We start from the raw sequence: 27,332 nt of genomic DNA on the forward strand, positions 1-27,332 counted from the left end.
CTTTAAAGCATAAAGAAGGCTGCAACCAAAATTGTACACGGCAGCGTTCACTGTATGAGAGTAGCGCAGAGCAGCAGCCATGATGGGGCACACTAACACGCACTAAAAGGCAGGAGCAGTTGGCCCGGATATGTAAACAAAGCACAGAGAAACTCGGATTACAACACACAAAGAGGGAGAGCGACTTCATTCTCCACTCAGGTCGATATTACTCCACTATATCTTTACAGAGCAAAACGTTGCTTGCTGAGCTTAAAGGGATAGTTTGGGTATTTTGAAATGGGTTTGCATGATTGTAGGATCTTATCCTACGTTACAGATTGTAAATTAGGATTGATCTGTTTATTATACAGCCTACAGTCAATGGCTTTGATTGATTATCTGAGATAAGCAAGCTAACATTACTATTAACTCCATAAACCATAAATAGTGCCACTTTGATTTCTATCTTGTGGGCCAGTTTTAATGAGATTTTAAAAATTGCCTAGAGTAAAAGACAGTGTTTGCATTTACCTGTGAGATTTTCTGTACAACAGTTGTAATCCTACCTCAGAAAGTCTGCAGGAAGCATTGAGGCAGGAAAACACATACACCCCCTCACACAAGAATAACTAACACTGACGTATGACTCATTCACAAACTACAGGAAGGCAAACAGTGCCCACATTAACAACAACAATCTTTCTGTTAAAAACACATTTCTGACACACATTCTTCATTATTGTCTATCTCACAAAGGCTGCAATGTCACAATTTTAATACTAGAAAAAAAAAGAGCAGGCAATTTCAAATGAAATCCGACTATTTGCCTTTGGAAAACTAATATGTTTTCAACACCATAACAATACATTCATCTCCAGTATACCCTTGTGTCAGTAACGTTTGTCAGTGGTTTATTGCCTTTGCCAACGGTCACCATTTCCCCCATTAATCTGCAGCATTCAAGGATTTTCAGATGTGGCTTCTAATCCCTCCTCAGTATCACATTATGGCAATATAACCTCATCAAGAGAAGTAGTCAAGGGCATATTGGAGAGGATATGTTCTATGTATTAGTATGCTAGTCTGCTGAGTGAGCTCCTCACACAAATGTGTTGATGACAATCTCAAGCAAGATGATTATTCATGTTTAAATTGAAATATCACTGATAATAATTCAATAATTTCATTATGTTATATATGATGTGAAAAACCCCTTGATATATGGCCATATTGTCCCGAGACCTCATTTCACCGTTTGAAAAACAGCCATTTCTGGGAGGAGCGTGTGCGGCGTGGGTCGACTGATGTCTCCATACATACCAGGATACGTGATTAGAGAGAGAGAGTTATGGCCAGTGGTTACAATCTCCTGCAGGTAAATTTATGGCCGACATATAATGATGGCACACTCAGCTGAGCCCATCGTAAATCGAAGACATCGTCTTCCTCTGTCCTTGAGAATTCTGCTCAATCTCCAAAAGCAAGTGTACCTTAATCTATTTAAGCTGCTGCGTTCAATAACGGGACAGTCCTGCATTGATTGATCTTAATCTACTGCAAAGTTTAAAGTCCTGCCTGTAAACTATATGTTTTATTTTCTTAACTACAACTTACTGCCAACAATGTCTTACTGCCAACTGCTTACAATTTTCAAATTCATGTGGTTCCTAAAATGGGGGTTGAACACTGTTAGTAAGATAACTCTGTGGAGACGCAAGATAACATCAAGATAATAGGATTAAAAAATTAAAAAATATGATATTTTTGCCACATTTTTAAGTTCCATGTTGTTAGTGTAACTGGAAGACCCAATCTGAAATACAGCAACATGACTTGCATAATGGTTGAAATTAACATCAAATAAACAAAGGTACCATATGCGAACCTTTAAGTAATGCCTCTGCTACACACCATGAATGTTTTGTGATCTTATACCATCTTGTATTTAAGAGTTTTGTGATTTTACAATCACTAGAACTTAACTGAGACACCAAAGACTCTTTCAATTTTGGATATACACATTCTTTTTATTAATTTGTCATAAAACAAATAAACAATATATCTGTGTGACTAACTTCTCCGATTGGTCACTGAAAAGCACCCATTCACCGTATAAATGTTAACTTGGATAACTAGTCTAAATATGCGATCTGTGTATATATATATATATATATATATATATATATATATATCCAGCTGTGTTGTCTTCTCTGAATCTAAAACACTTTGAAGTGGCAACATACCACCCTAGGGTCATGGTGTTTTCACCATCTTGCTTCCACCCATCAAATCTGTTCAGCTGTGTGCAGACAGACTGCAGGGCATGTGTGCTGTGGGTTTGTCCTGCGACTGACCCATGACTTAACTCGCTGTCACAGGGATTGAATGGCTTGCCAGCAAGCAGCTGTGGCTTTTGTGCCACAGTCAGGCCTGTGGCCCTCAGTCCAAGTGTCTCTCTGCATGAGAGACATAATAGTGTCACTGTTGTGGGTGCTAAAGAGCCCGTTTGTTGATGTTGAAGATTTTGACAGAGTGGTCGGCGCTGGCGCTGGCAAGCTGGACCCAGGAGTTCTCCTCCTCTCCGTCAGTCTGTCCATCCAGCTTGTTGTTCTCGTGACCTACTCGGCCGGGCCTGGGCCTCCAGCGGAGCCTCTTGACCGTCAAAGCGTGGCTCTGTCTGCAAGAGTACATGTGATGAAGGGAAACAACGGAATACCCTGGGTGGTCAGAGAAATACCTTCACAATCATACTGCAATGTCTGCCCTTCTCAAACACATAGAAAGTAAACCCAAACTTGTGAGCAATTAAACTACGGTTGTGAGCATCACACAAATACAAGATACCTGCCTTAAAATTCACTTCCTGAGCTCGACAGAAGATGACTCACACATCCATGTGGGAAACAACGCACGCCTAAAGTACCAGCGATGCATCCCCCCCCCCCCCCCTAGCTGCTGCCCAGCTAAAAGAAATGTAGCCATTCAAATCAAGCTGCCTGCTGCTTCTCTTTAATAATACATAACAGAGAGCTTCTGCCATCAAACTGAAGCCACACTACTGTTACTGTGACCCAATGTACTGTAAATATCTACTACCAGGAGCCATTGGAGGCCTTTCAAAGTGGCATGTGCTTCAGATGAACTTTGTTTGTGTTGTAAGGATACGAAATGTCCGTTTCGCCACAGCTGCTCCAGTCGTGTCCTCCAGCAGGCTCCTGGCCAGCGCTCCACCTGTACAGCAAGATCCTGCCGCCCTCCAGGCCCACTGCAAGCAGGTAGCTGTGGAAGGGACCAAAACGTATATCAAATGAAATACAAGTAAAAGTCAAGTTGCAGTTTCCATTCTTGTCTGTTCAAAATAGTCGGTTCAGATAGTATCGTCCAAAACCTCAATTCTGTTACGATTCTCTGGCCAAGATGTTTTCATAAATGATTCGACTTCTATGGACCTTTTATAAAATGATTATCCTCAGGTCCCTCCAGGGAGTTTTTGACAGAGGGCTAAATCCAAAATGGCCGCTGGCGCTATCTTGACAAATTCACTTTTGAACCACAGCACCTACAGTCATGTATGAAGACACATTTTTGGTGTAAGCCAACCACTAGGAGGACAACAGTTTGACGTTATGACATTATTTTGAACCAGAAATCCAAGATGGACACTATCCAGTGAAGTGAAAACGTAACTTTTGAACGGGAAGGTAAGACGTTTGTCTAAACAGACACCTTCTTGAGTACATTTTAAACTATATTTGATCATTCATTCTAGTAGATAATGACATTACATTAGTAGAAAACAACCAGATCTGTGAAGGATAAGAAAGGATTTGGGTATGATAAGACGAGATATAGTCATAAAAGTCATAGTATAGATTTACATTTAATAAGGCATAGAGTAGGCCATAACAATGCCACAAAATCATTAAAAAAAAAAATCTAAGTATAAAAAAGTGCGTCATAAAAAAGTCATAGCAGTATGCCATAAAAAAATATTTAAAAAAAAAACATAAAAATAGTCATAAATAAGAATAAATATATATATATATATATATCATAGTATTTCATAAATAATTCATAAAAAGTCAGTAGCCTACAGTATGTCATAGACTTGAATTACCGCCCTGTGGTTGAACGTCTCCGCCAACCAGTCAAGTTGCAGTTTAAATCCACGTCTGTCCAAAATGTCACAACTTCATTATTTTTACCTGTTTGACCGTTTTTGTATGAAGTTGTCATAAAAAGAGTTATTTTCATAGAATTATATCCTTTGACAACAAAATACTAATCAGTTCATCCTCAAAGCCAAATACATTTTTGTGCCAAATTTTAAGAAATTCCCTCCAGGAGCTCCTGACATATTGTGTTCACAAGAATAGTAAAACCCCAAACATGATTAAAAAAAAACACAATCTGCTTGTGTGTGTGTGTGTGTGTGTGTGTGTGTGTGTGTGTGTGTACCTGTTATCAGAGCAGAGAACGGGGCAGAAAGCCACAGCAGTAGCAGAATCTCCCACATCCAAGATGGAAGAACATGGTTTAATCTCAGGAGGAAGTACAGCGTTTCCAGAGTCCTCTAATATGCACGGCCCCCACACTATCACCTGGACACACACACACACACAAAAATCGATGCTCGCTACAAAAATGCATTCATTACATTACTACCTCAATCTGCAACCGCCACCTTAAAAAGGAGAGACTTACCTTCTTGTCCCGACTGGATGTCACAAAGTATTTACTGTCTGGGCTCCAGTCACATGACCAGATGATTCGGCTGTGTACGGCTGTGTCCTTCCCTGTATGTGCATACAGCGAGAACCGAGGCTCTGCACGGATACAAACAAACAAGTCACACTCAAAATGCTATCATCAATCCCAACACTACTTATCTGTTGTCACATTTCTCTGACACTTCCTTTTCGATGACCGATGAGCTGGGAGTCAAACTTTGTGTCATGAATATTGTAGCATGACATCAGCATGTCTAGATCCCTACCCCACTACTCCGGAGCAACAAAGGCTCTCCCGAGCAACAAATAACCAAGACAGGAAACCTCATTCCAGCCCTTCACTTCAGTCAGTTTTGGTTTATGACCTGCTGCTGTTTATTTCACCAGCCTAAATCATTTCAGGCCCCTGATTGTTTTTCCCCCAGAGAGCTTGTTTGTATGCTGGTGGCAGCCGCCTGTCTGCTGCTCTCCACTGGCACTCATACAGACACACACATAACCGAAGGGACAAGTACACACAGCCGTACAACCTCAGCGTTGCCACAAAAGTCTGATTTAAACACCATGTTGCGTCTATGTGCTCACAACACTCTCACCACAAAATACACACATATTTGCAGGTGTGTTGTTTGGGACACACGGGTGTTCGTCCAGTAACACTCATTTGAGGACCACGACGGGCAGGATAGGCTGTTTAGTCCGACCTCACAGAGATGGAGACGGACAAAGTTGAAGAAAAATGAGCCGCATTCAGTCAAGACACAACACGTAAAAACACATTAAAAAAAGATAAGAAAGCAGCACATAAAAAGACTACACAAACAGCTGTACGGAAAGGTGAAAAAAAGGAGAAGAGTAAGGTAACCAGAAAACATCTGGGTGCTTGACTGTCGAGGGAGAGGAAAGGGAGGATGCAGAAGAAGGAAGGACGACGTGGTTAGACAAAACAGGTGAGAGGAAAAGAAGAGACAGAAGAGGTGAGAATGGAGGGAGTCAGTTTGTTACATCAGCTATAACTTTGTTTCACCTTCCCTGGTCGGGTCTGTGAGACTGTGTGTGCGTGTGTTCTTCACAATCACCTTGAGTGATTCGGCAGCCAACCAGAACAGACGGAGACCCCTATCCTCCGATCTCTCCCTTCCTCTCTCACAAAACACCACCCCCGCCTCTGTGCAGTCCACTATACAGGCAAACAGGAAAGTGCAGCACTGCTTAGCCTCTGTCGGTGCCCATTAAAACCTTCCTGAGCAGCCAAAAGAGCTGTAAGATGTGTAACCAGGTGCAGGTAGGAGGTAATCCTCTGGGCTTAAACGTCGTGTTCTGCTCACCTTGGATGCAGGATTGGGTTATTTGTCCGAGTCAAGGTGCGGAGATTCTCTCATATAAACAAACTCTACAGGAGGACACTCTTATTTACAGCAGGGGCCCTGCAGGACGCGAGTGGAAAGTGGGGATGCACAGATCCCACTTGTAGAAAAATTGTGGTAAAAATGTGGTTTCAATTTCCAAAAAGGGTAATTGTATTTTTGTGACATCTCTTATCAACATGTTGAATTTAAATCAAACAATAAGATATATTGATAATATATTAAAAAGGGATTAAAAAAATGTATTATATTATAAGAAAATGGTTGAAATGGAAACTGGAGCAGCAGCAGCATGTAGGTGGAAGAAGTACATCAGAGAAAGTATATAATAGGGGATTTTGCACCATATTGACAAGTGCAGACAATGACTATGAGGTTATTTGGGGTATTTTATGTTCAAATCACCTGCAAACAGTAGGCTATAATATGAGAAATAGAGTTCTACGGGACTCTCTAGGGTTTGGCTTGAGAGGATTGACTTTCTAAGGCCATGTGGATACTGACAGGAACAATTCTGTTCCTCCAACCATTAATGTCACCGCCACTGAGCGTACACTGAAAGAGGTCAAAGCTCAAGCAAAACAGACCGAATGAGTAATCCTACAAAAGGAGGCTTTGAGATTGATGTTTTCAAAAGAACAAGCCACTAGGATTGTATTTCTTCAAACAAGGGTTGCACAGCTCTAGAAATGTATTTACAGCGTTGATAGTTTCCTTCTTTATCTCATGTCAAAGCTTTGCTGCACCTACTATCCAAAGTATTACGTGCAATAAAGATATTAATACGTTATAGGGGGGGAAGTTAGTGAAATTCTAATTGTGGTCAATTTACACAAAAATGCATTGAAAACATGGTTTAATTTAATAAATAATCTTCCTTTATTAGCTCCTTTTGGACTACTTTCAGTCAATGCATCACTTGTTTGTCTCTTCACAGTATTAATTAGGGGAGTCCTTCTAATCAGGCCAGCTTGACTTGGAATTTGAATTGGAACAAATCTGCCCAGTGGGTTTACCTTATTTTAATTAATTTGTCTCAGGGGAGCTGGTGTTGTCTGCCAGTGAGGCTCCAATATTGTCTCCTTGTCTTGTAATTTATTCAAACACATTTCTAATCAAGCTAAATGTATTTGAAAAAGCCCCACGAAGAACCATTAACTCATCCTGAGCTGCGACAGCTAAATAAATTCCTTTAAGGTGGACCCCCTAATTAGTGACAACTCCTTGCTCCTTCTCACCTGGACTTTCGGGTGTGGGAAGGTTCCGTCGCCATAAAGACCAGGTGCGGTCCCGGGAAACAGCCAATAGGAGTTGTGCATCAGGGGAGAAGGCCATCTGGGTAACGGTGAGGGTGTGGCACGGCAGCGTCTGCAGCTGGCGCCATGTAGCGGTACTCCACAGCAGAACGGCTGCATGCTCGGCTTTAGATGCCTGGAAAAGACGGATTTTAATTAATTTATCTACAAAGACAAAATACTTTAAGAAACTTGAATTAGTTTTCTTTGCCTTTTACTTTGTGCACTCATTTCTCCTTATTCGATATACTTTTCTCCCCTTCTGCAGCGCACTTCTGTTTTGAAAAATACTATAGAAAGTTTGTTTGCTCGCTTGCTTATTGGAGAAAAAAATAATAAAAAATTAAAGGGAACATAATTGTGAGGGGGGGGAATAAAGCAAAGGAGGTGCAGAGGAAAGAAAGCAGGACAGTTGGAAGAAACCGGTGATGAAGGGAAGAGCAAAAGGAGAGGAATGCAAAGTGAGAAGGTGGGTGAGGTAGAGAGTCAAAGTGAGGCGGAGAGATCGTATGCCACAGGAAGACAGAAACACATCTGTGATGGCTAACAACTGTGCATTTGTCTGCACTCAAGGTAAGGACAAGGTAGTTCCTATCAATACCTGACTAACAGCGCCATCTAAGCCTGCTGTGTGTGTGTGTGTGTGTGTGTGTGTGAGAATATAAGTGTGCAGGGTAAATATGTCACGATGCTCTCTGCTGAGGGTGGGTTGGGGGGGGTTATGTGGTCTCTGGCCTCAACATTTATCACACCGACCTTGCATGCAGATGCCACCACCGCCCTGGCGCTGTCTGAAGCAAGACAGAACATCTCAAAGCCGTGGCCGTACCTGTAGGAGACAGAGGAGGACAATCATACAAGCCAACAGCTGTACTGAATATGTGGAAGGACAGACAGGATCTGAAAGAGAGACGGGTGAAGGGGGGAGGACAACAACAAAGAAAGCGCTCCCAGACTGACAGTAAATTAAGTATTCTCTTCCCCCGACAAGCTTCCAGGCTCAAGCCATCGCTGCTTGCTGACAGGTAAATAAGCAGACAGAGTGTGAAATTAAAATGCTGATCTGCAATGACTGGTCCTTCTCCCGCTGACAGAGATGAACAATGATGATGCTCCGGCTAATCAATCGCAGCCTAATTAGTTTCAGCTTGCCGACCATCACCTGCTCGTTTTAAAATGCCGACGAGTCAACAAAGTGAAATCATAGCCTGCAACGCAACGGAGAGAAATTCCTCCCCAACCACGAAGCTTTCAAACTCACTGCAAACTGCAGCAATTTGGCCACGACACAGAGTATTATTTATGCCACAAAAATAATTCGGGCACTTACTCATTTTAATGTTTTTATTATGCACTAAATGATTCAAAGGGGTGAAGCCAACGGGAGGGAGAAAATGCTTTTCAACACACACAACGCGAACAAACAGCCCCGCCATACGTCATGTTTATGGCGGATTGACAGGTAAATGGATTTAACATTGGCCACAAATTGAGGCAATATATTCAGCCTAAAGAAGGGGCTCATGGGATGGCAAGAAGCTGATTGGCTGATGAATACAAGGAGGGAGACAAACAGGGGCTTTGGGAAGTTCGTCCCGTTCAGTTACAATAAACCCTTTGGGCAAAACCAAACCATCTGGAATCCATCTGGAAATGTTGCTTCATTAAGAGTAATATGGAAACTCTGGTGTCTTTATAGAGAAAGTAGGTATATAAAAAGAAAACATGTAGTGGGGATTGTTATTGTATCATGTCTCAGGATATTGTTTGTGCCAGTAGGTAAATTAAACTAAAGACAAGCGGAGAGGGTTTTGGGAACGCTGTTAGCAGAGAGACATTCAGATACTCACAGTTTCTGGACCTCAGGCCACAGTGTGTTCTGGAGAAGATGATCCTCTGGTGGGGGCTCTTCTCACACACACACACACACACACACATACACATATATAGACACACAGTTAACTTTAAGATCGTTACATAACTGTCATTTGCAAGGCCCTGAAAACTGAGCTGTTTTAAAATTCAAATACAACCAGTTTCCAATTTACTAAATGAGGATTACACCCAAGTGGCTATTATAATTTGCCTCTTTTAAATCCCTGTTCTTTTAACCCAAAGAGCGACAGATATAAACCTGAGTGTGTGTGTGTGTGTGTGTGTGTGTGTGTGTGTGTGTGTGTGTGTGAGTGTGTGTGAGTGTGTGTGAGTGTGTGTGAGAGATAGGCTTACAAATTAAAAGGGGAAAAAGAGAGAGACAGAAAAAGTGAACTTAAAAACTACATGGAAGACTGAAAACACGATTGATTGCCTGGAGACAATGTTCTCTCACATTCACATACAGCCTCTTTCAGCATTTAGCCTGCATGAAATCCTCAGCCCTGAAACTTGCCGCTTTCCCCCAAAAAAGCTATTTCAAAACAACTGCAGCTTTATCTCTGATTCTTAACGGCTGTTGGCTTTGAAGGGGATCAAATATAGCCCGGTGCCAATCTTCTCCTTCACACTGCAGGCTCTGCACAAGCCCGTCCTGCGTTCGTGTTGCATGTAATTGAAAGCTACACTGCTTGTGTTTCTTGTTGGTCATCGACTTCCCATTTAGCCTAATTATTAATTTGTCTCCTTGCCTGCGGAAGCCAATCAAAGGAGTGAAAATGCATTGTTAACAACAGTCTCCGCACTTTGCTCCCTACATAGCCCAGGGTTATCGATACATATACTTTGCAATCACATAAGCCTGCTTTCTAATTAGCATTGCAGATTAAGGAGTGGCTTCAATCATGCTGATGACAGCTCTTGAAACACTCTGGCCCGGGGGTTTTAAAGTGCCAAGCTACGTTCTCTTAATTTGACTCTCATCCATTTCCCATCTGCCCCTTCCCTGCAACTAGTTTCTCAATTTTGCTTTTGTTTCTTATACTCTTCTTCCTCTGTCACATCATCTCAATGGCATTTCCATTCCCAAACCCATACATTTGATCCTAGATTTGAGATTTGATTCTATTTTTTAATAACAACCTGCCATTTTCTTGTCTTAATTTTTGCTTTTACTCCCATCCCCTTTTCCTGACGCCTCCTCTTCCTCACTCACTACCCTTTTCCTCTCATCCTCTCTCTGGCTGTAATACCATCAGCCTCCAGCAGACCTCAGGCACTGTGGGAGTACAGCATGGTGAGAGCCGTAATGACTTGCTGTCCGTCTGGTCGCGCATAATTGTTTCTTATAAGAACATTTAGCGACGGGCAGACTGGAACTCTTAAATGTGTACCGAGGCTATTGAGTGGATAACAATGAGGACTATGATTCACGCTATGGAGGGGACAGAGATGCATTTTGGCTCTTAAATTATTCATCGGGGAGGTTTTAAAACTTAGAAATGACCATGTTATGTTGTAAAAATACTTGAAAGTGTTGTTTTTGCAGGTGTGTGTACAGTACCAGTCATGATGAGCGGGTGAAAGTAAGACTCCTGGTATTGATCAGATACACTGCTGAACTGCCCCTCCTTTTCATTGGTTTTTGGGGCAAGGTCACCTGTAAATGTAAATGACATATCTGTAAATTAATTTGACTATTTCAATACATTACATAAAATGAACAAAACTACTAAACAAACCCTCAGTTTAATATGACACTGCTGTCTCAAACTGCTGTGTTTGGAGCTCATGAAAATTGATCATCAAATAAAACTTGGCCCCAACCCCCCCGAGTGCTGAAACACTTGGATGTGGAGCTGAGCAAGTATTTTACCTTGAAATACAGCCTTGTTGGACAGACCCAAGGCAGGTGTGCTGGCTCCTTCTGGAAGGTTAGCAGAGTCCTGGCAACGAGCAGATAAATGAATGGAGACACACACACACACACACACACACACACACACACACACACACACACACACACACACACACACACACACACACACACACACACACACACACACACACACACACACACACCAATAACTAGGTGGGCCGTCTCCTCAGCAAATCTTAACGTTGGAAAACAAAGTGAGACTACAAAAAAAGTTTGACCTGATCTTTGAACAGATGGCTCTAAAGGGGATGGACTTAATGACTTGACTATATCTACTCATGTAGTAAAAAAAAATACTTGAAAATATTATAATAGACAGTCATTTAATTTGGCACTCACACTAGATGCCAACAGCTTTTCTCTTGACGTCCCAGAGATGTTAGCAAAATTCTCCACGAAATTACGAGGCGCTTGAAACACTCGCAGCACCTTCTCGTCAGCTCCCGACACAAACTGAAACCTTCCAACCATTGCCAGACACTGCATGTCGTATCCATGGATCTGTGGCCGTGAGATTTCATGCCAGGTTACCTGCAGAGCGAAAAGGACAGAAAGATATTCTAAAGATGTAGCTCTGGTCATGAGGATTCCAACCAGCTGCACGTGGCTGCCAGGGGCAGTGTTTCAATAGATCTCCGACGTTGTGGAACTGTGTTTCTTGGCCCTACATCAAGGAGTTTGTAGCCAAATACAACATTGATTCTCTTGTTCAAATGAAACATTTCCAGCTTAAGATGCAGAAGTGTTGTTACAAGAGAAGATTGAAGGCTCCAGTGCAATAACACCAGCATGAAGTGCCATCGTCAATAACGTAATGAAGGCTGGAAACTTCATTATGTTTCTACCTGAGCTAGATGCCAAACTGGCATGTTTTACCCCATTTCTAATAATTTCATCCGGATAAACCCGAGGTGAAGAAACAAGTGGGCGAAGGGTTTTCTGAAGTACTCTTTTTGTGACCAATCAATCCCTGTATCTCAAGTCATGATTCCTTCCCTCGAAAATAAATCACTTATAAGAAACTCTTTATTATTAAGTCACAACCTACTAAATTCAATCAGGAACATTTCCTTCACATATTTGAGCAAACTCGACAAGTAGAATATATATTCGGTGCAGACTATATCCCAGAAAGGTTAATACAAAGGGCCGGTGTTGAGAGGAGAGACGCATACTAAGTAACTATTGCTCACAGCCTGGAGAGCAGAAGAAGAAATGAAGAAGTCTTTAAGTCGACATGCTGATGCCAGGTGTGTGAAAACGGTCTTTTATATTTGTCTCATGAATAAAGAAATGTGGCGCGGTAGCGTTTAACCTACACATGCTAACTATGCACTTACAACATTTAAAAATACTGTCACTACTACTACTGAGCTACAATCAGCTTTGCAATTCTTCTCCTACATCTACATGTTACAGATGACTCTTAGGCTATTTTACCTGTTTGGCATCTTGGTTCCTCCATGGAGTAAAGAGTCTGGTGGTCTGGTCTGAGCCCACACTGAGGATGAACTCACCATCAGGATCCCAGCTCAGGTCCTGGACTGCATTAAAGTGACCCGATATCACAACACCAGGCCTCCATCGTCCCTGGTCAGACAGCATTGCAATGATCAGTTTTCAAACCCCTGATTTCCTATTTAAATTTCCCTCTACATACACATCACTTCAATAACTAATATGATTGGCATTGGAGAGTGGGCGAATATAATTGAGGTGTTGCCGTCTGTGAAGTCGATTTCCTTTGAAACCTCTGAATTAGTCATCAACACCTTCAAGTTTGCTCTGAAGTTTAAATTCACCTTCCGAGCCGGCGTAATTGAAATGGTTTTATTTCTTCAGGCTCCCACTCTTTCCCAGGGACACCCGAGTAAGACACATGCAAAGCCAGTCAAATTTAGTGGCAGACAAGAGACTAATTACACGAATCACTGTCTCTCACACAGAGTAGCTTTGTAGCAATGCACTAACATTGAATCCAACATCAAACATACTTAGAATTCCAGTGCTTCATGGAAAACTTTCTTGTGCAAACTTCAAAACTACTGGCATTATATTGATTTGAACATTTAAGAGTAACTGAGGCTCACCTCTTTGTCCTTTTCTTTGCACCACAGATGTAGTGCTCCATGAAAAGCGTGAGCCACGATCATGGAGCCATCTGGACTCATCTGGCAGCCGTAGAAACCCAGAGTGTTGCCACCAACCTCCCCTACACGCACCTGGTGGGAAAGAAAGAAACAAAACACCGCGATGAGGGCGATCATTACTGATCAGAAGCATCAACTCATCTGCCTTTTCAACACACTCGTATCGGACACCAGGTGGCTGAAGAACATCTGGTTTCTGGGTCAGAGTCACTGACTTGCTGCAGACAAAGATGAAGGACACAGGAGGTGCCATTCACTGCCACATATGGAGAAAAAGCAGCAGCGTAAATTAGGTTATTTATGCTATTTCTGTGAGTTATGAATTTAGCCTCCTTTAATCCTATACGATATTCTGACATGCGGTATATTTTAGTATATACAGCCTGGTTCTCAAACGCTTGAGTTTTGTGTAAACCTACGGGCTAGATTCATAGAAAAGAAGCAGAGTGAGGGAGAAAGTTTTAAAATCTGTTCTCAGTCTTCCTCTAAGAGGCTATTAATGATGATGCCCCATAATGGTGGGGAAAAAAAACAGCAAATTAAGCTGACAAGTCAAATGAGAAATTATGCAAAATGGGACTTATTAGAGCTGAATAAACTGTTGTGTCTTTCTAACAAAATACATTTGTCTACAAAGTGAAAGCAGTCGCAGTGCAGCGTATCACACAAAACAAATAATCATGAGAAATGGCAACGCCTGAGAACCCAGAGGGATTTAAATAAATTGGATTTGAGTGAGAGCTTGTGACCCCTGCGTGATGCTCATAAGGCAGATCATATATAGACAGTAGGGTCTGAGCTTCTACTGAAAACAACAATCCAGTTTGAAAACACCCCAAATCACTGCCTCAGCTCAGAAAAATGCTAGAAAATTAAAATGACTCTTTTAGGATTCTGGCCACCTGTCTAATCTCAGACCTTGCTTTTGTGTGTCAAGACAGGATTACAACTAAAAATGAAGAACATTCAGCCGTACTGTGAAATGAAAAGCTTCCAATTAGTTCTAAAAATGTAAAAACTGAATTACAATCTGTATTCATTCATCCTGTCATTGACATTAATATCCATAGAGAACAGAAATTACATACGGAAATAGAGAAACAAGACGTTTAAAACTGACGGGATTAAATAGGTTGATATCTCATCCTGTTGCATAATCGGTAGGATTCAATGCAGGATTATGGAACTAGACAGAAATAACTTGAAACAATGTAGAAATGAATCCACGGGAATTCTTATTTAAGCAATAGAGAGATGTTCCAACCACGAGCTGTCAATATTTGCACCTACAGCCGGCTTGTTCAAGAGACAACGTGCTTCGTCACGGAAGTATAAACGGACAGTGAAAGAGAGTAAGAGTACAGACATATATATTCATATATATTCATGTTAGAAATCTTCATTCCTAACTACTCACTCTTCTGAGTTTATACTTCAACACCGAACCAGTCAAAGATAAGCTGTTTGAGAGCATTCTGTTGACCAGGCAAACTTCTCACTGAGGAATTCAAACAATTAAAAGCTTTATCTGGGCCCGAGGCCTTGAAAGGTAAACTGGGCCCAAAGGGGAGATCTATTCAAATCGATAGCAGCAGAACCAACCCCGGAGAGCGCTACACTGCTCCCTTAGCAGCACATATCTCCTCCATCTTTAATTAGCTTGTGCCTTAAATGATATGGACATTGGCTGTGAGGAAATATGAGAAGTGCTAAATTCACACTTGAATGATTCCAATAGATGCACAGCTTAGCCGGTTATCTTTTCTTGAGGCGGGTAGGTAGAGTGAGAGCATGTTATGCCGCAGCAGTGACCCGAGGCAGACTGCAGGAGAAACAAACAAGAACGTATTTGCACCAATTACATGTTAAACAGAGATGTTGAAAGGGTTCACACAAACGCACCAGCAGGGCACGGACATATCTTCGCCGCGTCTATTGTACGAGGCGGTAAAGTGATGTCCTCAATCATTTGGACCTTCTTAGGGAGCTTCCATCGGTCATCAATGACCTTCAAAATAACGCCTGTCTGCAGGCTGAAACACAGCGGAACTAATGGCAGCAATAAAGACACGCCTTCTCTTGGAATGGCACGATCCTCCAGCCATCCAGTGAGAGACGGGCAGAGAGGAAAGGGAGACAGTCAGGTATAAACATAGATGCCGAGATTGAGATAGAACAAGACGCAACATTAAGCAGATTGATTTTAGAATTCTGCACACAAGAGCCTCCCGTAAATCATGCAAAAACTCACGGAGGCAAAAAGCCGTCATCTGTCTTGTTTACGAGTGAGGGAACAATATGGATGCACAGCGTGCCTTATCACTGGCCAGCGGGGGTATGGGGGAGGAATAGAACAAGGACAGAAAGGAAGGGAAGGCATATATCATTCTTTGAAGGAGAGAAAGAGGGTGATGGGTGCTAAATGAGCCGAGTCAAGCTGGGAAAACCCATAGTGTGGAGTACAGGTTTTCTAATAAACTTTTCAGGCTGAAATACTGACCGACACGTTAAGAGACTGGGTCTACTTCCCATCAATTACTCTTGATGTTAAGATGCACAACATAAAGTAAGGACTGCAACTAAGGATTACTTTATTATCTATTCATCTTTTGATTTGTCTCAATCAGTCAACAACCGTTTCCTCATTTTGTTCAACGAGCAGTCCAAAACCCAAAAATATTCAATTCATAATGATATGTAACTAAGAAATGGGCACAGATGGAGCTCTCTACGGGTAACATTCTCCTCCAATCACGAGCATGCGTTCGCACACTGAAAAACGTAGCCGACCAATCAGGAGGTGCCTACCCAAATACGCGTGGACCCCAAAGTATATAAGGAAGCACACACTGCCGTCTGCTATCCTACAGCATCTTCAACGAGCGACAGGTTCAATAGGTCAGTGGTTCTCTGACATTTCAAGTCTCGACAATCAAGTTGATGTTGGATTTTTTTTTCCAGGTTAACTGACCCTCAGAGTTCTTTGGATTTGGGTCTTGGAGAGTAGCCCCACGAAGCAGCACGCAACTGGAGTGCACCGACAGGGCAGTTGGTTCACACATTCTTTTAGCCGAGGTCAGCGAGAGCAGCAAAGGTGTCTTGAACGACAATGCTCTCAAGAGCGGAGTCATAGGCTGAAAGGGATCCTTCACCAAGGCCTCAAGCACCAAAGGCAGTTTCCACTGTGGGGCGGAGTCACGTGTTGTCTCCTGAACACCTGCAAGGACCTCTTCACAAGAGGGTGGGCAAAGACCGGTCTGTCGCCAAAGCGAGGGAGAAATGGCTGCTGCTGTACTTTAACAGTGGCATGAGAAAGCCCTCTGCCTACCAAACACCGCAAAAAAAAGGGCAGAATATAACCAACTGCGAAGGACAGGGGATCCAGCCTCCTATTCTTGCACCTGCGTTGGAACCCCGACCACTTTGACCTGTAACAGGCAATGGTCCCACTCCTGCAGCCTCTCTAACAAGCCAAGCCTGGAGAGTTTGGCCCAGAGTGGGCAACGCACCTATCGCACCTACCTCCTGAGACAGAGACACCCTGACCTGGGCGATGGTCCACGGCTGGGCCGCCGCCATCCGAGTCATTAATGCATGCCACGGTGCCGAGGGGCAACCGGGGGCTACCAGCATGACCAACAACTGCTCCACTCTCTCCAACAGGGGAGGGATGAGACAGAGCAGTGGAAAGGCTTAAGGCAGCTATCTTGGCCATGGCACGAGCGCAAATGTGTCCACCCCGAGGTGTGGATCAACTTGCAGCATAAGGGAGAACCATAGTGGGATGTGGGTGTTGCATTGGTTGAGGAACAAATCCACCTCCTCCACCGGGTCCAAACCACCTCGAGGTGAAGCCTCCACTGGTCTGGTCGGGGTCCGCCTCAAAACATGAAGTTGGCTCCTCATCAAACGGAGCAGAGAGACCGACGGAGGGCGAAGCTGACTGAAGTAAAGTTCCCGGGCCCCAAAATTAAAACAATGAGCTAAAAGCTGTAGAGCTGAGGGCTCCTGCAGAGTAAAGTAAACATTCACTGTTCTTTTGTCACTATGAGCGACACATTTCACATTATACCTAATAGTGTCATTCATTGATTATGTAACATTTTTGATTAGCGTAGCTTTAAACAATCAATCAAATATCAAAATTGTTGTTGGTCGATTCTCTTTCTTTCGATTAATTGTAATTTTAGCAATACATGAAATCAACTCATATCTCAAAGGGTTAAAGTTAAAGAGTAACTCGACACCCCCTGAACATCTTTGCTGAACTGGTTTGACATTTGTCCTTGCAGTGACTGACTACTGCTAACCACACCCATCAGTGATGTTGGGCGTGGTCAGAGGACTCTGCTTTTCAGTCTGGTGTTAAGTGTGGCGTTAGACAGCCACCTAATTCAAAAATATGAACTCATTTTGGTTTTAGTGGCTTCTCGATCTGCATGTGTAACTTGTGGAAAGTACACAAGCCAAGGTCTGAAAATAGGTTATCTCTCATACACACAAACACACCCACACAAACTGACAATCCCCCCCAGGCCTCGCAGTGGCCCGCTGTGGTCAGTCTGAGATGTTAATTACCAGTGTGTCTCATTAGTAAGATGTGCTTTACGCAGCGGTGGACCCTGGCCACCCCACCGCTAACCCTGCTCTCCATTAAATCTCACCAATTACTCTAATCAGCGTGAAGAATTGGAGCACTTCTTTGTAAAAATTGGCTAATTAAGACACACATGGCTGGTCAGTTAGCACTGTGGAATCTGCTCCGCCAATAACTTCAATGTCCCATAGTTACAACCTGTGAGGCCAAATCAGATTATGGAAAACACTGGAACAGACAGAATCAAAGGCATTTGGTACTTTTTTAACATGTAAAGATGGGAGCAAAATGCAAATACAGTTTAATTCAATCAGAGTGTGTGTGTGTGTGTGTGTGTGTGTGTGTGTGTGTGTGTGTGTGTGTGTGTCTGTGTGCTTAAGAGGTTAAGCTTCCTTTGAAGGTAGGGAACCTGTCAGTTCAAAGGGTTTGGCTCTCTCGTTTGAGGAAAAAACTAAAACAAAAAAAACACAGGTCGGAAGGAACAAAAAAGAAAGCAGAGAACTGCACTTCCAGATTCAACAAAGGAAATCTCGGGTCGGGGGTTTATATTATTTTTGGAATCAAGAACAAAAGCCTGAGCTTTGGAGGAAAATTGGCCACACCAGACGTGATTTCAAACTCTCACTGCTGCTTTTCACTTCCACTGACCACCTTTGTCTAATAATACTGAGAAGAAATTTGCGAGGAGAATCGGCGCTGGCTTCAGGCCCTAATCATTGCCCCTTTGTCAGAGAGGAGAATCAGAACTTTCACGGTTGCTCTCTTCAGTGGTCTTTGTTGCTCTCAGTTGTGGATGAGAGTGATGAGATCAAAGGGGCAAAAAATGTAACTGATCAAATGTGGAACCTTTCTCGTCACTCTCATATACGATCACACTCGAGGTGCCTGCTATGGCGAGGTGAGCACACACTGTGGGATACATACTGCAAGTCTGCCCATGAGCTCCTATTGTTTCTGTGTTTTTGTCAGGTACGTGGAAAGGTAATCTGAGGTACTTCTGAACCACTTGAGAATTAGCAAATTGCATTTAGAAAAAAAAAAAAAAAAAAAAAAGCTGTGGGGCAGATGGGCAGAAAACAGCTTTTTCTTCACCATGCGCACTTGTGTTAAATTTAGCCTCATTCTGGCACAACAGCAGCTGTTGGTAGCTCAGAGAGATGAGGTAGAGGGGAGCGAAAGCTAGGCGGCAGATAGAGAATGTGTGAGAGGGAGACTAGACAGGAGCAGAGAAAGGGAGGCAAGTGGTGGAGAAAAAGACGAGGTAGAGGACAGAAAACGACAGTGAGGAATGAACGTGAAAGACAGATCATGGAGTAAAAAAATGAATAATGACTAAGGCGGTGCAGGCAGAGGCTATGGCATGTCTCCCAGAATCCCACGTCGGATGTGTTGGGGAATGGGGGTTCAGTTTGAGTGAGTGACAAAGGGAAGACGGGGGAGGTCGATCTTGGCTTGTCTAAACTCACAGGCTTGGCGGCTCTTCATCACGGTCTATCACTTCCATTCCTGACACCTCAATGTCAGGGAGAGTGGAAGCTGACGCAGGGGCGCTGACAGCAGGAGAGAAAATACTAGGGGAGGGCTCAAGCTCCTGGATCATGTCAAGAGCTACTGAAAAAGGAAGCTAGCAGAAATAGAGTCGGAAATTGGTATGTGCAAACCCTGTGCTCCCTGCATAGAGTAATTGATACCATGTGTATATGTGTGTGTTTAGGCTCTGTGTATCTGCACACACCCTCCTTGTGCTCAAATCAACAATCACCTGTTCAACCCAGACCCCAGATCCCTCCTCTGGAGCCCAGAAGATCATGGTTTTGTCCATGGAGGCTGAGAGCAGACCGAGGGGCTGTTGCAGCTCACCACCTGCAGGGGGAGACAAAGAGCATACAGTACACCGTCAATGGATGTCAACAGAATACAGTCAACTATTAGGCCTGTGGTTCGTGTGTTCTATGATTTATTTTTATGGTTGCACAGTGACCATGCTTTTGTCTCAACAATATATTTAAAGCTACTACAAGGACCTTTAATATTGTCTTGATGTCTTTGGCGGTCCCTGTGGACAAAAGTGGTAGTGTTTCCGAGCACTAGAACTAGATTAGCACCCCCCCCCCCCCGAGTGCTAATTAAGACAATAACTTTTCAAACCCGTTCTTTTCTTCTTTTCTGCCTTTTGTGAGCAACAGCATTGCAAGACAAGGGGAGAGAAACACTTTATCTCAGCTTAGCATGCAAGCATGTCCATTTACTTTGACAGGCTGTAAAAACAGAATAAATTATTGAAAGGTCTGTGAGGTAACTGTGTCAGATTCTGAAAGTTTGATTCACTTTTAGACACGACACCACTTAGAGCTTTTCCAGGAACCTACCGCCAATCATCTAGAACTTTCGTGAGTAATGACCGATCCCTTCCGTTTTTAAATCAAGGTACCTTTGTAGAGAGGAGGCTGCCAGTGGACTCCATAGACCCAGTTCTCATGGCCTGCCAGGACTGTCTCAAGAGACACAGCAAACACTGAGGAAGCGTCTGTAGCAGAAACACAGAGAGGCCAAATGAAGGGTAGGTTTACATTTATGCAATTCTAAATGTGCCATGAAAAATCAATCAAAGTTGAGCGACACATAAACAGACACTTTGTTCTTTCTGGAGGTGGGTAACCACCATGTGCCATTATACCATCAAAAAGCTTGTCTATTCATTTGGCTGATTAGCAACCTTTTCATGTATCAAGCCTGTATGGCCCACTCACCTCTCTCCTTCACTTCAAAAACGTCCTCTTTCATTTTGATGATGGTGTGATCGTCCTCTACGTGGGCGTCTGTCCCAGACTTGGCACACAGCCTCCACACTCTGATGAGGCAGTCCTGGGAACAGCTGGCTAATAACAGCTCCCCACCTGAACGAGTCAGAGAGAGAGAGAACATGAAAACCTTCCTGGCTGAAAGACATTTTCTATCAACTCTCAAAATATTCGATCAATTTAGGTTATCATAATTGCCTTTGGGTTATTTACTTGCTAAGACAAAAAGGTGTGTTATTATCAAATATTAGTATTACTGTTGCGTTGTATGGCAAAACTTTAAGAACCGTCATATTTACCTCAAAGCACAGCTGAGCTAAAGTAAAGTTGATTATATTTAGAGCGATGCATAATTGAGCCATTGTGGACAATTTAGAACTGAGCCTAACAAACAACTGTTCTGACTTAGATTCAAGAATACCAGGTTTTGTTTTCTGGTTTTTAATGAGCCTCACCTCGCTCGTCTATTAGCTCCTGTTGTCTTCAATCGTTTGTTAGAACTGTTATCAAGGCATTATAACAGAGTGCTGCCGACTGTGACATGGCCAGTAAGACAGCAGGAGCACCGGCCAAATATAAACAAAGCTCAAGCCACTATCTCCGGGTGCTTCCGTCTGTCACATTATGCGTTTACAGTTTAGTCCAATGGCCACTGGCCCAGAATTGCCTCTGCCAAGATGAACAGACATATTAAAAACACCACCTAATGCTGGGAGCGGTAGGAGGAAGGCCAGAACGGTTTGTCGATCATGATGCCATGACGTTGATGGCTTTGCTACTCGCCTGAAACTCTGACAAAACTACTTGCATTGGCGACTTTCTTGAGCCTGTCCGACTTTTTCTATGAAACATTGTTTTGGATAGTTGTGACATCAGAAATTACCCATTAAATAAAGCATCAGATCTGATGGTGTTGCCTGAGATTCGGTGTCTGACATAAGGCTTCATGAAACGGAATCACATAACTAGGAACGTTCACCAGATGCGTTTTTGAAGCAGCAGTTGGAGACTCAGAAGTAACTTTTTCCTGCTGAGCCAGCACATATTAAACATGTTAATCACTGTCAGTAAAGGGTTTAAGTCACTGCTCACTGACGCGTAGTAGAGGGAGACAGCTGTGTACGGCGCACGCTCGCCCGCTGCGACGCCGGTAAGCTCTCGTTCTACACACACACACAGCTGGTCTGGGTTTACAGCCAAAGCGGTACATGTAAACAACATTTTCAGTGTTTTGGTTACAGTACGAATGATAAAGTGTGACTTCAGATCTGTTGGTGGACTGAAGGAAACGCCCATGCAGAACAAATCATTTTAGTTACAGCCACAGTCGACATGTTTCATTTCACTGAAGAAGAATTAAGAAATGTGCGATGCTGAACGTGCATCTTATTATATTCTAATTCTAACACATTTAACAGTATTTTAGTTCAACTTTCTGTTTTGATGGAAACTAAATGATTTACTCTTTACTAAAGACGTTCGATCACTAATAATAACTAATAACATCCATGTGTTTTTAAAAACAGACATTAGCTGCCTGTTAGATGGTGATGAGGACCATAAAGCCCTGATACGGACACAGGATTGAAAACACATCTTCATGACCCGTGGCTCTCATAAAAGTCATCTTTTTGATGCAACTATTTGATTTATTTTTTATAAAATGTATCTTGCATGAGAAGGTTGAACTGCTCTCCCAAAAAAGTCAGATTTAAAAGTATAGCATGTGACCAGCTGATTTTATACTCGTGCTTCCTTTATTCTACTACTAAGATTAATGGGAAGAAAATAGTGATTTAGAAAATATGATAAAGACAGAAAGACAAAAACAGAAAATAGCATCATGCACTGAGTGCCAGTGTTTAACAGCTATAATATACTGGACCTCTAGTGCTGCAATTTGCCATCTGCCAAGTCATAAAACAAAAGCATGATTTATGTAACTACCATCACAGCGGAGAGAGGGTTTCTGTCATTCCTATGGGGATATTTCATACAAACAAACATCTCTCTGTCTCTGTGCTGGCGCGTAGCTCGGCAGTGTGGAGTAGGTCATAGACTGTGAGTGGGAAGGAGACACTGGTGGAGAGAGCTGGTTAAGGAGATGAAATAGCTTTTTACACAGTCAGAACAGTGGAGTAATGAAGAGCCCTTGAAGAGGGTTGTACAATTAGTATAGCTTGGATTGGATCCATACATTGCCATGTGCTATCACAGTACTGTGAATAGGCCACTAGTGGCGATGCCGGACTCAAGATACGTGGTTTAAAGGCCGTGTCTAGTTTTGATTTTACTAGATGTTCTATTGATCTTAAAAAGAAAATGGTGCTTTTGCTCTCTAGCTGTTACATGCATGCAGAACATTTGAAAACATCCTTAACAATGAGTTTAGATTGGATGGTTTGGTTTTCAACATGTAACGCATAAGAAAACAAAAAAACAATAAAAAGAACAATTAACATGTACAACAAATTCTTAATAAATTAATATTACATTTAAGAAAAGGAGTTGGTAGACGTAAACACAAAGAAGGTCCTACCCCTTTCCTAAAAAATGAAATTAATGTTTATCACATATAGATATAAATGATCATCTTAATAATATATATATATATATATATATATATATAGTCTCAGTTGTGGATATTTCCAATAAAGAGTCATCTGACACCAAGCTAAAAAAAACAAAAGGCATTGTTTTCAATGAATACTTAACTAATAGACTGTAACAAGCAATGTTTTGCCCATATACGGTCTACAGAACTCTTAATTAGCCATTAAGAAAACATCAAATCAAAGAATCTTATAATGCATTTAGTTAGTATCAAACATGTCTTGCTAGCTTACGTTGCTAGCTTGCCAAAACCCAACGCTGGCGACCGACTCGTTACTACTGTCACCACCTACCAAAGAGATCCTGGGCTCAAATCTCAGCCCTGGTACCCCAAAGAAATGTAACTGGGTTTGAGAAGATGCTGGGGTTACATACACAATGGTTTTATTTCCTGTTCTGAAATTTCTAACATAAGTGTTTTTCTTAATCACAAAACCCTGCCTACACATATTGTATATTATAAGTATATCTGACTTTGAGTCAAGTCAGACCACGCTGCCATTACTTCAAACAGTAGCGCTCACCTAGAGATGCCCAGGCCACTCCACGAATCCAGTCTTCATGCCCTTGCAGTGACATGGCTTTATGGAGCTGCTGTAGATCATTTATAAAGTTCAGATGTTGCTCTCATACTTCAGTAATTCAACTTAAAGTGTTGGAACATGAATGATCTGCCCCTGACGGAGTATCGGTCAGAGCTCACCTCTCCGTTAGACTGCACATACAGATGCACCTGAGAGTCATCGCCCCCACAGGCCAGTATGGGAACTGTGAGAAAAGAAGGTTGCGTTTTCAGACAGTCATGTAAGCACACACACACACACACACACGCACATTGCATACATTTAAATCAAAGCCAATGTTTTATAAAACAGGAGCGAGGTGGAAGGGAAGGATGGAGCACAGCATCAAACAGACAAACGACATGCAAGACAGAAAGGCCAATTGACACGAGACACTTCAAACGCGGGCTGCATTCTGAATATGACATTCGGTTACGGGCACTAAAGCAGTGGTGCAAATTTAGATGGATTACATGAGAGGAAAAATGTGTGTGTGTGTGTGTGTGAGTGTACGTGGCGCACAAGTTAAAGGATGTCTACGTAGTAGCAGCTTAGGCTTACCTCTGCTGCCTGGCAACAGTGCCAGAGAGACATCCATCATGAAACTGCTGCCAAATGATAAGGTATGGAGGCACTCAGCTGAGGAACACACATGCACAAGGAATTAAACTTTCCGATGCTCTACGAGTAAAATTGCTACACAACTGAAAATATAGTTTGGGGTTTTTTGTCTGAATAGATACAAAATGCACAAAAAAAAAAAAATAATACACAAAATATTTATTTTGCCTTCCCCGTATGTGTAGAGGCCAAGGGCCTCTCAAGCTGTCACAATTCAACACAACATAGTTATAGTATTTTTATCTGGTAATCCACCCCACGGTTACGCCCCGCATACACACACACACACACACACACACACACACACACACACACACACACGCACACACACACACACTTAGGATGACAGCTTGTATCATAACTGATATTTAACTCTGTGAGGAAATTAAAGGCAATATTATAATGAATACATTTTTTAGGAAATAACAAAATTGTCATTTTTGTTCAAAAAACATATAACTTTTTTCTATTATTGACAGATTGTTTCACCTGTTTTGCCAACCAAATATTTAAAATAAGACTATTTTAAGTGTATGTTAAAAAAAGACACTGTCATAGAAGTGATGCTAAAGGCTCAACAGTTCTGCAGCACTGCAGAGGTGAAGCAAATGATCATGTTCCCATGTCCCATAGCAGCCACTAGAGGGCAGATAGGCTACTTGTGAGGGAATCAATTGTTTATTTTTTAAGTAATATGTAAACCCGCTACTTTCTGGATTGAGTTTTACATAAAGAAGTGCAAGGCATCTGGTGGAAATGAACTAGTTCTTGCAAACCTGACTTCTCGAGAAAGTAACATTTTGATTTCCAAAATAGTCACAGTATCCAATAGTTTACCTCAGTGTGTTTCTTTACTTGTCTGAACCCATAAAAAGGAGTCTACTTGGGCGCAAACGCTGTTTAGTTTCACCTCTTCATGCCTAAAACGTATTTAAAAATAAAACTGTCTGAGAAAGGAAATCACTGTGGCAGGTTGATACTGAACACCAAATGTGTGTGTGAATGATCATCAGTTTAGATCATGATGGGCAGGTTGCACCTTGCATGGCAGGCCCGTCCATGAGTGAATGTTGACATTTAAGTGTTAAGTGCTTTGAGTGGACAGAAGACTCGAAAGGTGCAATATAAATGCAACTACTCACAACGCACAGACATGCATCCTGTGAAGATGGGTCTCAAGTGGACATTGATTCATATTTAAAAAAAGTCACACGCAAAAAATCGGTTGGGAATCCCCCAAATAAACAACAACCAATCCTAACCAAAGTATTACTTTTCAAAAAAAATTTCTTTTTTACCATTTCCAACATTATTATGGCAACAAAGTGCTGAACCACAACAACTCCAGAGAGTTGTTTTTTTGTGGCCATTACCTTCATTGGCTTCATTGCAGAGCCACAGTCTGACTGTGGAGTCGGATGCTGAGGAGGCCACCAGGATCCTTGAGTCCTCCACATAGATGGCATCCACAGCACAAACCGGACCAGTGTGGCCCTTGCACTCCACTAACTGGACAAACTGGAAACAACAGAGGGCCTTTCAGAAGATAGAAAACGACAGATAAAAACACCGTCTGATGAAACAGGGGACCTACCTTTCCATTTTGAGCCTCCCAGACGATGAGCCGATTGTCTGAGCCTCCTGAGACCAGATGCCTCTCTGGAGCTGCCGCATCAATAACACCACAGTTATTAAGTAAAGATAACACTTTATGGCTAAAGTATCTTTTGCACACCTTCGGACTGCGGCTGTTATTCATGTCACTTAGTTACATTTTAGGTCAATATTAAATGCAACAGCAAACAATGGCATTTAAAGAGAATAGCGTACTTCCAACTATTTGACAGAGAAGGCTTTCTGTTAGGGTGTCCATGCACTTTAGACCCTATAGTGTATATTCAATAAGGCTCACGAGTGACATGTAAGCAAAGGCGCTTTTACACAAACGGTTTTAAAAAACAATGAAGAAGATTAGCTGAAGACAAACGTTGCCCACATTGTGATTCAATTTTAGTGCTTAGACCACATTAAAGTGAGTCTTGATTTTAAAAAGTCTGTCTTCTACTTGAACACACGTTGCTGTACATTTGTTGTGGTGGCAAATCAAACGGAGACACATACATCCAGATCCAGCTGTTAGGACACTCACCACAGTCCTCTCTGTGAACCCACTGGACTGTATTCACTCTTCCTGTGTGTCCGTTCAGCACAGCAACAACTCCCCTTCCCTGAGATAAAAAACAAATAGTATGTTTACTGAGGCTGCGAACAAGAAGGTAGACGTTTGTATACAACTACAGGATGCTCGGTTATCGTTGGCTGTGACAGTTGACAGTAAAAGCTAACTTTACAGGTGAATTTCGGAAGACTTTACTACCTGTGGGTCGTACAGAGCTACAGAGGTACATGTCCCAAAGGCAATGATCCCGCCACGACCCCAAGAAACAACATTTGGAGTCCTGTTTGCGCAGCAAGCTACATGGCATGTTTCAATCACGGGCGCCGCCATTTTAAAAGCTGTAATTGTGGTGTTACTTTAAATGACGCTGTAGATAAACCGACCCCTACGAACAAAAGTTCCGCGTACAAATCTCCACAGCGTGGCAATAGATTTTAATCGTGAATTGTATTGTGAAAGAAAAAAATTCACAAACTAAAACTTATCAAATTATCTTTATTATGTCAAGGTATTGTAAACAAATTGGTTTAAATGTCGGCGATAAGCAAACGTTAAAGCGTCTGAACTCACTAATGTGCACTGTTGAGGAATGTCCACTAGATGGTGGACGTCAATCACAAAAT

General features: G+C 42.3%; 1 protein-coding gene across 2 annotated transcripts; it reads right to left on the bottom strand.

Moving 5' to 3' along the window:
- Nucleotides 1–1,988: 1,988 nt before the first annotated feature.
- elp2 (elongator acetyltransferase complex subunit 2) lies at nt 1,989–27,039 on the bottom strand. Of its 2 annotated transcripts, none has more exons than XM_076106081.1 (22): nt 26,908–27,039; nt 26,680–26,758; nt 26,125–26,195; nt 25,904–26,048; nt 24,471–24,548; nt 24,050–24,114; nt 23,871–23,937; nt 20,683–20,829; nt 20,364–20,459; nt 19,695–19,795; nt 13,276–13,407; nt 12,626–12,775; nt 11,525–11,716; nt 11,123–11,192; nt 10,811–10,906; nt 9,225–9,282; nt 8,131–8,203; nt 7,318–7,510; nt 4,687–4,808; nt 4,441–4,583; nt 3,148–3,261; nt 1,989–2,659 (listed from the first exon to the last, which is right to left on the bottom strand). In XM_076106081.1, the coding sequence occupies exons 1-22, from the start codon at nt 27,037–27,039 to the stop codon at nt 2,476–2,478; spliced, it is 2,508 nt and encodes an 835-aa protein (XP_075962196.1). In that variant the 3' UTR covers nt 1,989–2,475. The 2 variants fall into 2 exon arrangements, with proteins under 2 accessions (XP_075962196.1, XP_075962195.1); XM_076106080.1 differs by having other exon boundaries at nt 23,871–23,940.
- Nucleotides 27,040–27,332: the final 293 nt, after the last annotated feature.

This window comes from Anarhichas minor, unplaced genomic scaffold, assembly GCF_050575085.1.
Source record: "Anarhichas minor isolate MPS153535 unplaced genomic scaffold, ASM5057508v1 ptg000033l, whole genome shotgun sequence".
Taxonomy (NCBI): Eukaryota; Metazoa; Chordata; class Actinopteri; order Perciformes; family Anarhichadidae; genus Anarhichas; species Anarhichas minor.

Bases quoted from the DNA above. Each gene is read 5' to 3' on its own strand.
- elp2 (XM_076106080.1), bottom strand. From the start codon at position 27,039: ATGGCGGCGCCCGTGATTGAAACATGCCATGTAGCTTGCTGCGCAAAC. The intron at 24,549-25,903 runs GTAATGGCCACA...TGTGTTCCTCAG, and splicing joins CTGCAATGAAGCCAATGAAG to CTGAGTGCCTCCATACCTTA. The intron at 11,717-12,625 runs GTAAAATAGCCT...TTCGCTCTGCAG, and splicing joins GGAACCAAGATGCCAAACAG to GTAACCTGGCATGAAATCTC.